The sequence below is a fragment of the Sphaeramia orbicularis genome, chromosome 11 (assembly GCF_902148855.1).
Source record: "Sphaeramia orbicularis chromosome 11, fSphaOr1.1, whole genome shotgun sequence".
Lineage (NCBI taxonomy): Eukaryota > Metazoa > Chordata > Actinopteri > Kurtiformes > Apogonidae > Sphaeramia > Sphaeramia orbicularis.
In genome coordinates, this window is record NC_043967.1 from 19,240,301 (window position 1) to 19,257,136 (window position 16,836).

Genomic DNA, 16,836 nt, shown 5'->3' on the forward strand with positions numbered 1-16,836 from the left:
TCTTTGGCATCTCCTTACAACAGTCATCACATGCCAGTATTTCATTCACACACACCACAAAAACAAATGATGTGGCAACAGTTAACACATACACTAATCCAAATATAATGTTGTAATAATTAGCTTGTTGGAAGATAGAACCATATATTTGGACAATGCACACTGAATTGAGCTGCAAAAGCTGAAGGACAAGATTCTGTGTGTATGTTTTTAGCAGCTTACATTTATTATTCGACGTTATTGCAATTATTTGTGGTGAATCTCCAGTGCAGCTGTTTATAACATAACCTATGAAGAGTAAGATCCATCACGTTGTAAACTGTACACAAATGCTGATTAATTTGCAATTTCTTATTATTTTCTACCTGTGCATACCTGCTTGGCCTGGTAAATGATGTTTCAATGTGATGTACTTCACCGCTCAGTTTGATTAATTTTTATGCCTTAACCCCCTGTTTTCAGCTAAAAAGCAAAACGTTAGTTAAGTCAGATTGATAAAATTAACCCATAAAGATCCAGTGGTGCTTTTATGGCAGTTCCAAAATTAAATTTTCTCTATTTTTAACCTTTCTTAAGTGATTTATCACCATTTACTCTAATATTATGTTCTGTGTTTTCCATTTTTATGTGAAAATCATATCCTATATTTAATGCATTGATTATATAGATGTTCATTAAAACTCAGAATAAAGTTAAGGATTATTATATTCAAAACAGAGAAAACTGAAGAAAAAGGTTGGGTTTTTTTCTGCAAAATCTATCAATAACTGAACATAAACCAAGCGTCTCCATCCACTGTCATTGATCCAACTCCATGGGTTTTACTGGTGAATCAATGTTGTAGAAGATGATGATGTTTCCATAGTAACTATGGAGCCTCTGAACATCCAAATGGGTCATATCTGATGACCATGAAAAGATGATAAACTGTATTTTACGCCAATTATTTACATGCATTGTTAGGATTAATGGATCAGCCAGTATTAAACAGTTTAGATCAGTAGATGGTTTTGGTCACTGGTAAATGTTTGGGTCTTTATTGGTTAACCAGGATATATGTATCAGTTTAATTTATTCATTTTTGGTATGTTCCAACAAATGGTTTATTAAGTAGTTTTACTAATATCACTTTGTCCTGATTATTTCTACGTAATCCTTTCATGCATGAATTGTTAATAAACTGGTGGTATTCCAATTACATTGTTTTCAATATCTTATTTCTTTAGCATAATACTGGTCATTGTAGTTGATTACACGCATCAACAGTATGTAATGGCATTATAATGTTTTTTTCTAAAAGAATATACATATCTATAAATCTCTTTCCACAAAGTGAACATGTTGCTGGTTTAAAAAAAACATATTTTCAGTGTAAAATGTAACTGTCCACTGTGGGGAATGACATGAATTAATGATTATATTCTGGGAAACTTCAGTCACTTGGACAAATGACAAAAAAACACAAGGATTAAACTGTGAACCAACTATTTCCAAAATATGTAACTTATTAGAAAATTTCTATGTAACCACGTTTTGAATTCATTAAATAATATATTACGATAAGATAATAGAGGATGAGACTTTATTTATCTTACATGGTGGTAAATTCAAGTGTCACATCAGCGTTTAAGTGAAAAAACATAATGGCACAACAGTTAAGAGTTGGAGTCATTACTGCAAATAATGTAACTGTAATTAAAGACTGTATAACTGTCCACTGCAGTAACGTCATGGATGAAAAGGTTAAAAGTAGTAATTAAGGAAAAAAGGAAAAAGGGAATTTTCTTCTAAATGGGCTTCATTAAAGGCTTTTTTAACCCTCAGAAACCCACAACTATTTTTGTCACAACTTCCAAACAATTTTTTGTTCCAAAGTGATTTAGTATTTATTATATCATCCTCTGCATTTGGCATTTTTCAGTGAAATTCTTGTGTTTTCATGTATTTAATTCACTGACCATGCAGATGTTCATTACAGCTCATAATAAATTCAAAGGTTATTATATCAAAACAGGAAAAAAAAACAAAAAACTTTTCAGTAAAATGCATCATTAACTGAACATAAAAACAAGTGTCTCCATCCACTGTCATTTGTCAAACTACATGGGTTTTACCTCAATTATTTACATGTATTGATAGAATTACTGGATTAACAGGTATTATATATTTTATATCTGTAGATGCTTTTAGTCACCAGTGAATGTTTGGGTCTTTATGGGTTACACTGTGAGGCTACTACTACTTCATTTTAAACTGCAGCTCCAATTCTATTGTAGTACGTCTGTCTCATTCATTTAATATTATTCATTCATGTATTTTTTTGGATAGTTTTGAGGCTGTGCCAGACTACCAGCTCTTTATTATCAGCTTTCCACACGGCCATACTTGTGTCCAGTGAGTGTCTGGGCATGCAGCAGCGCGCTCTAAAAAGCCTTATCAAAATATGTTGACCTGTGGCAGGAAGCGCCCTCTAAACTCCCAGTCTAGTACTGGCGTTGTTAACGGCTGGTGTTGTCTTAACACAGAGAGAGCTGTCTGCAGAAATATTAGCACCGGTCTCTTCCCATACACCCAAAACCCACTGACTGCACTACTGACACTTGAATAACACTGCTTTTCAAATGTGCTAATGAAGTCATGTATATGTATAAGTTTTGCTTTTTGTTTTTTGTTTTTTCCATGACTTCTTACTACCTGTTTTATTTCTAAGGACAAAGTATGATTACTTTGTATTGTTGCATATTCGAAATGAACTAATCTTACATATATTTATCACATATAGTGCACATTGAAAAGCATTTCAACAGCTATACAACTTACATTACATCAGGAGAATAACACTCAAGTTGCTGAGATAAGTATAAGAAACAACGTACACTTACTTACAATTACTGGTGAAGATGTTATGACTTTAAAACTACAGTTAATACAAATTTTATATGATCGGTCGATCAATCTAGTATGGGTATAATAAAAACTATCATTCCAAATGACAGCCCCAAGAATTATCCAACTGGCTGTCATTAATATTAGTCATCAATCTTTTTTTTTTAGCGCAGATAACTTTAGTCATTGGCTTCATCATAGTGAATCATTCGGGTACTAACATGCCACATATTTCTGGAGGAGACTAAAATGTAGCAAAAGCACTGAAGGTTTTTTTTTTTTTTTAATTATTATTATTGAATATTTTCATTTTCCTCTCTCAGCTTACTATGTTGGTTTGTCTCAGTTCTAAGTATATTGATCAGAGCTCAGTCCATTGTGGCTTCTTTAATTTGTGGGACTAGTTTTTAACTGTTTTATTATGTAGTCAGTTCAGACTACATATTAAAACAGTAGGACATTATTGTGATATTGTATAAAAGAAGGTTCCTTTGAGGGATTTCTTTCTCCAAGGATCCAGGTAATATTTATTGAGTGATCAGTAACATTTTGCAGCAGCAGACGTATCAATGATTTATGTTAGGAATTGGGGAATGAGGTCTTATCTCAGCCTGTCTTTATGAATTATGAGAGCAGCTAATACAAGTTTCTCATACCAACATCCTCTAGCTACAGTTTCTCATAGCTGTTCAACCTTCTCAGGTTGCCATTCAGCATACAATTCCATAAAAAAATAGGTTAAGAACATTTTAACCATTCCCTTTTTCTCACCCCTATCCTTAATGAACCATATTTCAGTCTTAACAACACACACTAGTCTCCTTCATGTCCTCTGTCTTCTTGAAATCGTAAGTCATTTTTATTTTCTTCATGTTTTGCATGTTTTAAGGCATCATAGAGTAGCTTTTACTGTTCAGATCTTGTTAGATTTCTTCTTCCTAGCGAAAACTATTAAACTTAAACAGCTTTCTTTTGGGGCCTGGATGAAGGTATTTTCATGAATAATGTGAATGAATTACCACCATATCACATTACATTTATCTATAGGTGTTTTTTTTAAATCAAGGATTGATGTAGACCAAAACAGAGCTAAACACAACATGCAAGTTCAGAGCGAGCAAGACCTCACACAAGTTGTTTATCTTGAAGGTCATCTTTTGACAACATTTTTGGCATTTTTCAAAAAGACTGTTTCATTGGTTCCCATGGGTAGCTACAGGTTCATAAAAGTAGAAATTTTAAAATGATTGTGGCAAAATTCCTTGAGTAGTTTTTTGGACAAGTCAGACAGATTTCAAACTTGTCCAAAAAAAAAAAAAAAGGGTTTATGCCTAATAGTCATTTGACATTTGGTTAATTCATTTCAAACCTATGTGTGCAGAAGTACAAATTTTGACTCATTGTATACTTTTCTTCCTAAGCCTGTAAGTCAGTTTTACAGTCTCCTTGAAGGATCACAGATTTGCTTTTTGCTCAGATATTGTCCTCTTCCCTGTCAGAAATAATGTGATCAAACCGCTTCCTATGGGGGCTGAGCAGGTGTTTTTCTCCTATTTAGCCACAAAACAAATATTGACATCGTGGATTTCAGTTTATCAGGGGTTGGTGAAGACTCCATATGGAGATTCTATTAAAGAAAAACAAGAAAAAGAAAAAAAATTAATCTGAAAAAACTAGTGAATCATGATTTCCAATCAGGGACATTATTTAATGTAAAGGGGGGGGGGCAAAAATGGTACTTTCCTGGGTCTTTGGAGGATATGGAGAGTTTAGACTTAACTTTGATAGTTGTCTTTTCACAGAATATTTTCGTTTTAGCATGAAGATTTTGTTTCTTTGGCTCTAATTCCCAGGCAGATATTGACAGAAGTTGAAGTTCACACAATACACCCTAAAATACAAATGTAAATATTATTGAAGAAAACTTTCTAGAGTAGGGGAGATTTATTTATGAGTATTTGATAGACCTTAGCTCTGTTTAAAAATTATTTCACAGGTAAAATTAATAAAAAAAATATTGGAAAAACGTTTATTATTATCGTTATTATTTACTAGCAGCAGCTGCATCATTTGGTAGAGTCAAGTGCTTAAAGTGTTTTCAAAATAAAAGCATAAAGCCAAGATAGGTGAGTTGGTATCACTCCTGCGCTGAATTACAAATTTTAACTTAGAATATACTTACCTTAAATGCATATTTAAGTCACTGTGTTTATGTGGAGCTGGACACAAGCATAGAAATACATACAAACCGCAGGTGAAGCCAAGCAGGGCGGGTCTGTGTTGTGAACGGGCTTTTATTTCGAAGTCAGCGGAAGTGGTGCTTGTTGCTTAGTGAGTGCCTTTCCACCGGTGAGCTGGGACCATCAGAGCGGCCGCAGGTTGAAGCTGAGGTGGAGCGCCCCCTCCTCCTTTCAGTCAAAGCAGCCCGGGAACACGGCAAAACAGCATCTACCCCACTCATTGATGGATTAAAGACAAAGTTTTATTCTAAAAACTCACAGGTAAGAAGCCTCTGCTGTGAAACGTGTAGTTTTAAGACATGCTAATATGGGAATAAACTCGTAGGCTATTGTTAGCTTATAGTTTTAAACAGTTCAGGTAAAGTTCAAGATAATAGTGCACATTTGCCATAGTGTTAATATTGATAATAGTTTGCAGTTATCATTGTTTTTGGTTTTATCATTGAGTAGAATGCAGCGTTTGTAATGTAACTAAGTACTTTTACCCAAGTATTTTTGTAAATTTGAGGAATTTGCACTTTTCTATAGTATTATAAATATTATGGCAATGTCTACTACATATCTCAGTTAAAGAATGTACTTATTACTCCACTACATTTGTTTGACAGCTTTATGAGTGACCTACTATTAAAACTCCTCCAGATTACATTTTCCCCACCCTTCCTGTCCTGTGAAAAACATCTAGAAAAGTGTTGATTATCAGTGTTAATGTGTTACAAGAGTCTATTAGAAAGGTTAGGGAAACTTCTCCTCCTTAAGCTAAACCAACCCTTTCAGATCAGCTGGAAAATTCATTGTCACCAAGATGAAAACAGGGTTGTTTTTCTGAGCTCATGGAGGATTGACTTTCTAAAAATATGGGCTTTTCTAAGGATGGTGGTGTAAATGTAGTAATATCATGTATAATAATAAACTTATACATGATTGCACAATGACCACTTTACTTTTCACACATTTTACATACTTTTGCTTATGTATGTTGGATACATATCCTTTTACTTGTGGTGGATTATTCTTTCTTGGTGGTATTTCAGTGAACTGGATACGTCTTTCACTGAAACCAAGAGTTTTTTTTATTGCTCAGATACAAGTAGTGCTTTTTCTACAGTATTATAACTTATAATAAAGCTAGTTTTTCATTGGTTGCCAAGAGTCGACAGTAGTTTATTACAATATAAAGAGATGATGTATTAATTATAATAGTGACAGTGCTAGAACGCTGGTGACAATATGTTTACAATACAGAGAAACAAAAGCAATTAATCCATCAGAAGATGGCAAAATTTTGAGAATTGATTCACCATCAATGATCATTCCATGATCTTTCAATCAAAAAGTAAAGACATTTGCTTCTCAAGTGTAACTGTTTGAAGTAATGGGTAAATAGTGAAAGTAATTAGCAGGAACAACATGATGTTTGATTCATGTGCCAATATGAGCTCCGCCCCTCCCCCAAAACATGTCAACACTGAAAACACATTATATCCTCCTGAGACACAACAATGCATTTTTGTCCTCTTTAGGGGACAAAAATTTGACAGTTTTAGTAAAAAAAAAATACTGTCCACTGCAAAGGCCATTCCATTAAAAAAAAAAAAAAAAAAAAAACTAGAAGCACTCGGAGAGCGCAGACCTCCGCCAAGGCTGATCAGTGGCCCCCCCCGTGGGCCCCCCCACGCCAAGGAGGTTATGTTTTTGCCAGAGTTTGTTTGTTTGTTTGTCTGTCTGTCTGTTTGTCTGTCTGTTAGTGTGCAACATAACTCAAAAAGTTATGGACAGATTTTGATGAAATTTTGTGGTCTGCGCCCCCCCCCCCGTGGGCCCCCCCACCCCCGATCACCACCAAAATTTAATCATTTCTTCCTTATCCCATTTCCAACAAACCCTGAAAATTTCATCAAAATCTGTCCATAACTTTTTGAGTTATGTTGCACACTAACGGACAGACAAACAGACAAACAAACAAACAAACCCTGGCAAAAACATAACCTCCTTGGCGGAGGTAATAATAAAACATTTTTAAAAAATGTATCAGAAAAAATTGTTGCATTATGCAGTTTCCAATCAAGATGGCTGTTTAATGTAAAAAAGCTAGAATTTTCACTTTCCTGGGTGTCAGGAGGATATTTGTCTGAGATCGACTGTTTCACTTTAGTAGAAACATTCAAAGTAATAAGTCCCTATGTGAATATAACTGAACCACTGAAAATAAAATTCAAAGTATTTAATAAGTAAATGTGGCACTGACTGTCAAACTAACTGAAAAACAAAAAAATGTAGGTGGGAGTCATTTTTAACTTTCCCATAAACGTCAGTTACCCCAGCTCAGAGTTTATATTAAGCCTCTACACCAGAGTTCAGTGTAGAAGCTTAATATAAACTCTGAGCTACTGTCAGAGTCAGTTTACTAATACTGATAGTTTGTGTGAGGGTCTGACTAAACACCTGACTAAATTTCAGTAGGTTTTGGACTGTTGGTGAGAAAAGCTCTGTAGATGGCTCAAGGAAGTTTCAAAGATCATCTGTACATTTCATAAAATACATGATTAGTGACTAATCACAAATTAAAAAAACTGATTTGGATTAGTAATGAAAGTAATGCAGCCCTAGCAAATACATTTTCATGGATAATGTTTATGTAATCACTTTATAGTAAATCCCAATGTGAAAGGTTGCGGCAGTAATTGACAGTGATGTACATCTAGACATAGTAAAAGGTAAAATATTATCATACACCAGCTGTGACAATAAAGGCGTGATACTATGGACACTGTAGTCCCATCACTGTGAAGGATGCTGAACAGACTCGGCTCTTGCAGGTTTGTCTCCCTCTTGTGTTGGTGAGAACTCACAGTAGCTTCCACTGACCATGTTCCAAAGCAGATATGAAAAGTCTGATAATATTTGTATGATAAACTCACTAAAACAGGTCTGTTTTTTAAATTTTTTTTTTTAGAAATTCCTCCAGGCTGAGACGTTGGACTGAACAATGACCATGCGGTGGCTCCTGAAAGTCTCCATTGTTATTTTGGCCATGATGGATCTAATGAGATGTCAACAAAAAAGGAGGAAAGGACAAAGAGATGATAACCGAGTCCTCATCAATGATGCAAAAAGTAAGTGTCTGCTATAAAATAGACATAGTTCTTTGCTATGGATCATAACTATTAATCAAGAATAGCTTTAAACAAAAAAAGTCTAATAATCACCAGGGTTAAAGCTGGTCTATATCAAATATCATCACCTCCCTAAAATAACTGCCTGAGTAATTTTTTCAGATTCTTCAGGAAACACAAAAAACATAACCAGGAATTGAGTATTTGATGGTTTCGGCAAAAAAGTCATTTTTGTCAATTTTTTTAGAAAGATGATAATATCATAGAAAACTGGGTGTATATATTGGTTCAATGGCTGAATAAAGTGAATAATTTGAATTAGGGCTTAATCTTTGCTGAGATTACAACACGAAGATGGTAATGTTCATGTTGAAACTACAGAAAAAAAGGACGAAACCCTGTGTTTGGTCAAAATCTTCCATGAATGCAAGAGTTTTAGACTAAAAACAGAGCCAAGAACATTTGCAGAAGTCTTGTTTGCATGGATTACAACTTTCTGAAAGATTATAATGGAATGTTTGTCCAATGACACCAAAAAATACTGCCAGTTAAAAAAAACAATGTTAAAACCAAATTTTAACTCAAGGGCTTTGTCTTATTCTAACACATTTGGTGGAGTTATTTTGAATCTAAGCTGCTGTGTTCCTTCTACAGTTCTGGTCTGCCCAGTGGAGATCATGTTCATCGTGGACAGTTCAGAGAAAGCTAAAGCTCTGCTGTTTGAACGACAGAAGGACTTCATCCTGCGCTTTGGTGCCAAGCTCTTGCAGGTGCATTCGCCCGGCTGGCGAATGCGGGTTCGCCTGGCGGCCATACAGTACAGCAGCACCGTATCAGTGGAGCACAACTTCAGAGACTGGCAGGACCTGGATGTGTTTCAGAGCCGCGTGTCCGCCATGAAATTCATCGGCCATGGCAGCTATTCCGCCTATGCAATCACCAACGCCACCAAGATGTTTGTTCGTGAGACGTCCTCCAGCAGCCTGAGGGTGGTGCTGCTGATGACTGACGGAATGGATCACCCACGCAGCCCCAGCGCTGTGACAGCTGCCGCCGAGGCCAAACAGCACAACATCAGAGTGTTCATGATCAGGCTGTCAGGCCTTCCCAGGGATGGTCCCATGGGCACAAAGCTACGATCTATTGCCAGTGCCCCCCCACAGCAGCATGTCCTCAGCCTCACTGACAGCCAACTGGACGACAGACTCCTCAATGAAATGGTTAGTGTCAGTTTGACTCTTGGTGATTATTACTATATTAGTTGATACAGGTGTGAATACTGAGTGCTTTGAGTTATACATTGCAAACACACAAAGTACCATGAGGGCTCTGTTTTCCACATGGGATGTATTTCTAAGCTTGGTATATCATGGAATTTTATTGGTTGAAAATGTACTTTTGTGCAGCTTGCAAATATTTACCTACGCCAAGGAGGTTATGTTTTCATCGAGGTTTGTCTGTCTGTTTGTTTGTTTGTTTGTCTGTTAGCAAGATAAATCAAAAAGTTATGGAAGGATTTTGATGAAATTTGTAGGAAATGTTGATACTGGCACAAGGAACAAATGATTACATTTTGGCGGTGGTGGGGGCTGATGTGCCTTGGCGGAGGTCTGCGCTCTCTGAGTGCTTTTCTAGTTTTCTATATTTTTAATTGCAGTTGTAGATTATTTTATGTAAGTATTTATGTGTATGTCTTTTACTATGTGAAAATTAAATAAATAAATCTCTGAAGAAAACTAAGGACTGTTTTTGGGAGTAATGACAATTTTTTTCTCTTTTTTTCAGAATTCAATTGTCAAAACTGGGGTAAGTGAAACAAAATTTGCACATAAATGTATATTATCCCAGCGATTATTTACTCATAGGATTCCTTTGTATTTTTTGTTTTCTTTAATCATATTGTTAAATAAGTTAACAGACACACATGAAATTCAATGCTGCGTGCAACCATCATTAACCAGCATAAAAACCCCTATCAGGACAGTCATATGCTGTTTTCTCATGTCTGGTATTTTATATATTCTAGTGCCCTCAGCCGAAGACGTGTCTATGTGAGAGGGGCGAGAGGGGTCATCCTGGAAGCCCAGTAAGTAGTCTGTACTCACTGGAATACTTGCTTTCCTTAAAACAGTTGTGTCTCCAAACATTTGTCACATGCAGATTCTATTAACCCATAAAGACCCAGTGTTACTTTTGTGGCAGTTCCCAGTCAGTTTTTCTCTCTATTTAACATTTAAGTGATTTATCACCATTTATTATAATATTATCTTCTGTGTTTTGTTGCTTTTTCTTAGAAAATGAGGTATTTTCCTCCATTTAATTTACTGATCATATAGCTGTTCATAAAAGCTCAGATTAAAGTTGAGGATCATTATATCAAGAACAGAGAAAACTGAAGAAAAAGGGACTTTTTCGACAAAATATATCATTAACTGACCATAAACCAATTGTCTTCATCCACTGTCATTGATCAAATTTCAAACTGTTGAATCAGTGTTGTAGAAGATGACGGTATTTCTACTAGCTTACTGAGCCTCTGAACATCCAAATGGGTCATATATGATGAAGATGACAAACTGTATTTTACACCAATTATTTACATGGATTGATAGGATTAGTGTATCAACAGGTATTTAACAGTTTAGATCATTTGATGGTTTTGGTCACCAGTGGATGTTTGGGTCTTTATCGGTTATGGTGAAAATCTAATTAAGGAGTATGAGAAGAAAGTCAAAAAGAAGTTAGTTATATGGTTCATCCTAGTAAAACTTAACATTAAATATCTGGTTGTATTGTATTACGACCTCATGTTTGAAGAAAAGCTGACCTTTAATGACCATTTTACACATCCTAAAAGGAATGACCTGTCAAAACTTAGTGATGATTTTGATCTTTAGTTACAAAACAAAGGTCAGATGTTTCTGTAGCATCTCTTCACTATGCGGTGGTCGAGTCTGCTGTAAGCCTCACACAGTGGCTTGTTTTCCTTGGATAGCCGGAGATTCTCCAGGCCTCCACAGCCGTGTGGACCAGCAGGTGTGCCTGGACCGCATCCAAGGCGCTGCAAGGAAAAGATGTGAAAGAGCAGGAAATTTTCCCACAATGCAAGTGTAGCAGGTGTTCAGAGGGCCAGCTAAAAGAGCTGTTTTCACTGGCAACGCTGCTGAAGAGAGGCCCTTAGAGAGAAGCAAAGGTCAAGGATGGAAGATTAAGCATGAGCAAACACATTGGCTGGAGTTATCTGAGAACCTGCTGCACTGATGTGCACGTTTGTGCTGGACAGGGGTTACAGACAGGTCACACTCAGAATGACCTACCTTACTTTTGCCTATGAACACACGGAGTCAAAATGAAAAAGGGGCCCAAATATTCTCGTTCTGAAAAATCTGTCCCTCCACTTTCATCTAGGGAAAACCAGGCGAGCCCGGATCCGATGGAGCTCCAGGTCCAAAGGGTTCTCGTGTAAGTCTCTATTGTTTCCATAATCCACTGTTGGTAACAAAAAAATTCATGAATCGTCTTTTGATGTGCTGTTTTGTCTGGGCTCGGTCACTGTAGGGGGAACCTGGTATTAATGGACGTCCAGGAATGGAGGGCCTTGAGGTAAGAAGCCTGTGACCTTTGGCTATCCCTGATATTTTCATGAGCCCAGCAATTACAGGGGTCAAGCTGTCACATGAGTGTGAGTTTGTCATAAAGACAGGGATTTACAGAAGCACAGGGGCTGCTGATTACACTCACCCGTACATTAAACTGTCCTGGAACATCCTGGATGAGACCACTGCCATTAGATTTGTCCTTTAATATGTCAAATGTACTGTCAAAGAACCAGAGTAGGATTTAAAATAGTGTCTTTTAGTGAAGTTAGATGAGTTTGTCAGGTTCCTATCATCTAGTTAGAATTTTTTTAAAGACATATTTTTCTAATTTTTTAGAGTGACATGAGAAGATTGATGTAAGTCTTGTGTGTGCAAAGTGTCCACATAGAGACATTTACATTGTAAGGTGTTCATCTAAAGTTGAACACCTACAGTAGTGGCTGATGAGTGTTGATTAAACCACCCAGATAAACTGTCTGGAAGTCATGGCCCCTGGCGGCTGTTTGCCAAGACATATTTTCATACATTTTTACACAATGTCTTTTCGCGTGTTGAATCACATTTAAACCAACAATGACATTTTGCATTAATTTGTTTGTTAAAAATGATCTTTTCATATATTGTGACTAAGGCCAGGGTGAAACTGAATGTTCCCAGACCACTCACATCTTATGCTCAGAAAGAATAGACATTTTACTCCAGTTCTATTCTTTAAAGCACAAAAGCCTAGTTTGTCATTTATTAAAGTCTATACTCATTATTTCCAAGGTTTAAAACAGTAGCAATGAACTAAGTCTTATGACTTATGACCCATCTACGGAAATGATGTACATACACACACACACACACACACACACACACACACACACACACACACACACACACACACTGACTGAATAGCTTTGTTTTTGATTGTGCTTGGTTCCCACTGCATCTGCATTATGTTGATTTTTACTACTTGAAAAGTTGTATATGACTGTAGTTGTTGATTGAAGAGATTTAATGAGATCTTTTCCTTTCTGTAGGGTCGACCTGGCAGTAAAGGAGAAAAGGTATGTACACTCTAAGTGTCTGTTTTTGTAGATTTGGCCAGTTGTCATAGTTTCACTGCAACAAAGCCTGCAGCTCTTCACTGTCAGACAGTTTGATTTGGATTGGCGCCCAAAATACAGGGGTTGTGTTTTTTTCTCTACTGTTTTCTAGGGAGAGCATGGTGAATGTGGTGCCCCTGGTAAAAAAGGAGAACAGGTGAGGCCTGCCTATTCTTTTTGTGGAGACAGACGTTCCATTGTGGCCAACTACTTTTTAGATAAAAATAAATAATGAGTGATATTATATTGATGTCATTTCTCAGGGGGAAGGTGGACCTTCTGGCCCCAGAGGCCCCAGAGGAGAGCAGGTAAGGTTTTATTTTTTACTTTTATGTCCCTGATATTCTGTTATACACAGAGTTGATGGTGATGTTTGGGCAACAGTATGTTTACATTAACAAGTCATGTGTCATAGTGTAGTTTTGTTCTTACTTGTTTTTAACACTGAACACCAACAGTTGAACAAGTTTCAGGATATGTGATTTGTAATTGCATGTTCAGATCAAAAGATCCTCTAGCATTGTCAAATAAGATAAAAATAATTGTTTAGTTTAGTCATGGATTTTATTGAAACAGAAGTTGTTTTGTAATCATAGCAACTCCCTCTCACACTGTGGACACTGGAGAGATGTAGAAGAAAGGCTTTGGAGAACTCAGGAGCGTACACAAGGATTTTGTGTGTTTTACGTAGAAATCAGTGTACAGGCTGTTATCATGGATGTAGACAACTGAGGCTCAGTTCAGAGATGGCGTTAACTAACATCAACCAGTCAACAAATTGCACATATTGAACCATTAATCTATAACTGCAACACAAGTTAAGCTTTGAAAGTTAAAAATATACTTATTGTATTGTACTGTATCAAAACAGACAAGTCAGCCAATTTTAGCATTTAAAAGAATAATTGAACATTTTACTGAAAAAAAAAAGTGAGAATTGCACAGTCACTGTCCTATCCAGTCTCAATGCTAAGATAGGCTAACCATGTTCTGACTCCATCTCCATATGTAACATGCAGGCTCTCTACTGATATTTCTACTAAAATGAAAATGCTTTAATTTAACATTTGATATCAGCTCTGTGTGAAATGAGCCTTCACCTGAATGGGTGTGTGGTCAAATTGAAAGATTCCTGTGTCCCCCCACATCCGTGCTGAAACAATCAGAGCCGCAGTGAAAGCCACACACTCTGAGTCCATCTCATGCTCTGCACTTGTGGAATGTGAGCTGTGGATTAGGTCTTATCCCCATCCTAATGTAGCTTTTCTAAAGCTGGGAATCCAAGCTTGCAGTGTTTGGTTGTAGTCTTTGAGCAGACGTTGTCCCAGAGGATTAGGATTTGGGCACATTTTATCCATTCCCTCTCTCCTTAAATGCTTGGTGCCCCCTTCAGCACTGGTAGAACAGCAGCACCCACTGTCAGAGCGCAGTTAGGCTTCACATCATCCTGATTGGTCTCCAGTTCCCATGAAGAGTAAAACTATTCAAAAAGCTGCTATGTTTTTAAAAGTCAGCTGCAGCCCATATGTTTCAGACTTGGGAATGTAGTGGGCATCTCCCTCAAAACAAAACACAAAACCAGGAAAGTAAACCACAGCTGTGATGTTCAATGGAACACTGAAGGGACACTCAGAATAGCCAACTAAGCCGACCTGTCTATGTCCCCTTCTCTGCAGACAAAAGTAAACAGTCTGCTCTACCGTTGGTCTGCCAGTCTGGATGTTCGTTGTTAAACACATCTCTGTGAAGATGTAGTGACATGCCGATAAAGGAAAAGAACACTCCCTCTAACTGCACAATAAAACCTGGGCTTTCATGGGTGTTATTCATAGCTGATACCACCTTTCACTAACAGTAGAGAAATAAAAACAAAATAGATGAATATGACCTTGAATGTCCAGCCTCATATACAGGCACAGACCTTGCACCTAAAAATGTGTGAGTCAGGGAAGGTCTCTAAATTAATGTATAAAGGTTTGACTAAAATATTGTGAAGACTATTAAGCACAATTTGTGAGCTATAAGGCCTTTACTGAAGCATCAGTTGTTTTAATGTGTTGAGTGGTCATATTTAGAGAGTTAGAAGGGGTGAAAGTGGTCAGATCATGGATCTGTAGCCACATTAACACCTGGTTACGAAGCATCTTAACTCATAAAGACCCAAACATCCACTGACGTAACCCGTTTAATACCTGTTGATCCACTAATCCTATCAATACATGTAAATAATCTGTGTAAAATACAGTTTGTTGTCTTTTCATGGTCATCAGATATGCCTCATTTGGACATTCAGAGGCTCCATAGTGAATGTGGAAACACCGTCATCTTCTACAATATTGATTCACCAGTAAAACCCATGGAGTTTGATAAATGACAGTGGATGGACACACCTGATTTTACGTTAAGTTATTGATATATTTGCTGAAAAAGTCACTTTTTCCTCCGTTTTCTCAATTTTTAATATAATAACCCTCAACTTTAATCCTAGCTTTTATTAACATGTGTATTATCAGTAAATTAAATATAGGAAAATACCTGATTTTCACTGAAAAAATGCAAAATAAAGAAGATAGTATTATGATAAATGGTGATAAATCACTTAAGAATGGTTATAGAGACAATATCCTTTGGGAGCTTCCACAAAGTAGCACTGGGTCTTTATGCATTAAAATGCTTATAGTGACATTGGGCTATATAATACAATTAATCAAGGTTTTGCTTTCTGAAAATCTTGAAAAATGCCTAAATTGCAAAATTGAGAGTATTCCTTTGGGTCGCTTTCTTGCTCAACAACATTCTAAATGCAACCTGTCTTGTAATATATGAAGTATGAATGTACTTCTCCAGTCATATACAGAAGATAGTTTAAGAAAGAACAAGTATGTTTGAATAAAACTTTGACTTCATTTTATGTAGCTAGAAAGCAATTGATTAGAATTGCAAATCATCCATAACAATGATAAAAAGTGAAATTAAAGTATTTTGCGCATATTACTCAGGTTTGCAGCGACAATGTTAATATGTCTATAGGAGGTTCGTTTATTGTGTTGGAGGACTTAGTTTTGACTGGAAGCAAGACAACATTTCTTAATGAGGACAACACAACATACAACTAGTGCAGGGTACATATGTTTTAACTTTTGCAGCTCTAAAATTAAATAATTATTGTTAGTTCTTTCTGAATGAGAAATACTACATTTATCACAACATTTTAATGATCCCTGGGGGAAATTGGGTTTGTGACAGTTGCTCCAGTCAAGATCAGAACTACAAAATGTCCACATGCAAAGAATTACAATAAAGCAGAATAAACATTTAGAATAACTAGCAGCGTTGTACCCGTGGTGCCATTGTACGATAGCATGAGAGGCTAAAACGCCCTCCTGTGGTGCAACAGCGGCATTGTACCCGTGGTGCCATTGCAAGGACTGGACACTGGACGGACACAGAACGTGCATTATAGTAGGATTCTGACTAAAATATAAATAGAAAAACAAATCTAAACTAAATAGTAGTGCAAATTAAAACTAATTGTCCATCCAGCGCAGAAATTACAGCAGATATAGTAAAAGGTGCAACAGTACAATGCATAGTTCACTTAAAAGGTTATCCATCCAGTGACTCCGAGTATCAGACACTCTGAGGAGTTAATACTAATCTACCAAGTAATGTGGAGGTATTTTACTCAGTGAAATTAAACCTTCATAATTTATAGTAGGAATGGACGTTTAATTACTTTAGTTACAGCTAAGTTGCATAATCAAGCCAGTGCATATTGTTACCATACACTGGCACACATGCCCTCCAAAACCAAACCAAAATAAGAATAACAAACAACAAACTGACAACCATGGAGTGGATGAACCACACATGTACAATTTACTGTTTTAAAGGAATGACATTT

The 16,836-nt window shown here is 36.6% G+C and overlaps 1 protein-coding gene across 1 annotated transcript in view; it reads left to right on the forward strand.

Annotated features, from left to right (window-relative positions):
- Nucleotides 1-5,290: 5,290 nt before the first annotated feature.
- The window catches only part of col28a1a (collagen, type XXVIII, alpha 1a), a 43,480-nt gene continuing 31,934 nt past the window's right edge, over nt 5,291-16,836 (forward strand). The window contains exons 1-10 of the mRNA XM_030146462.1: nt 5,291-5,387; nt 8,083-8,242; nt 8,897-9,462; nt 10,028-10,048; nt 10,269-10,328; nt 11,651-11,704; nt 11,801-11,845; nt 12,867-12,893; nt 13,045-13,089; nt 13,196-13,240. Of these exons, the coding sequence (XP_030002322.1) occupies nt 8,116-8,242; nt 8,897-9,462; nt 10,028-10,048; nt 10,269-10,328; nt 11,651-11,704; nt 11,801-11,845; nt 12,867-12,893; nt 13,045-13,089; nt 13,196-13,240 (990 nt within the window). The 5' untranslated portion in view covers nt 5,291-5,387; nt 8,083-8,115. The remainder of the gene's footprint in view (nt 5,388-8,082; nt 8,243-8,896; nt 9,463-10,027; nt 10,049-10,268; nt 10,329-11,650; nt 11,705-11,800; nt 11,846-12,866; nt 12,894-13,044; nt 13,090-13,195; nt 13,241-16,836) is intronic.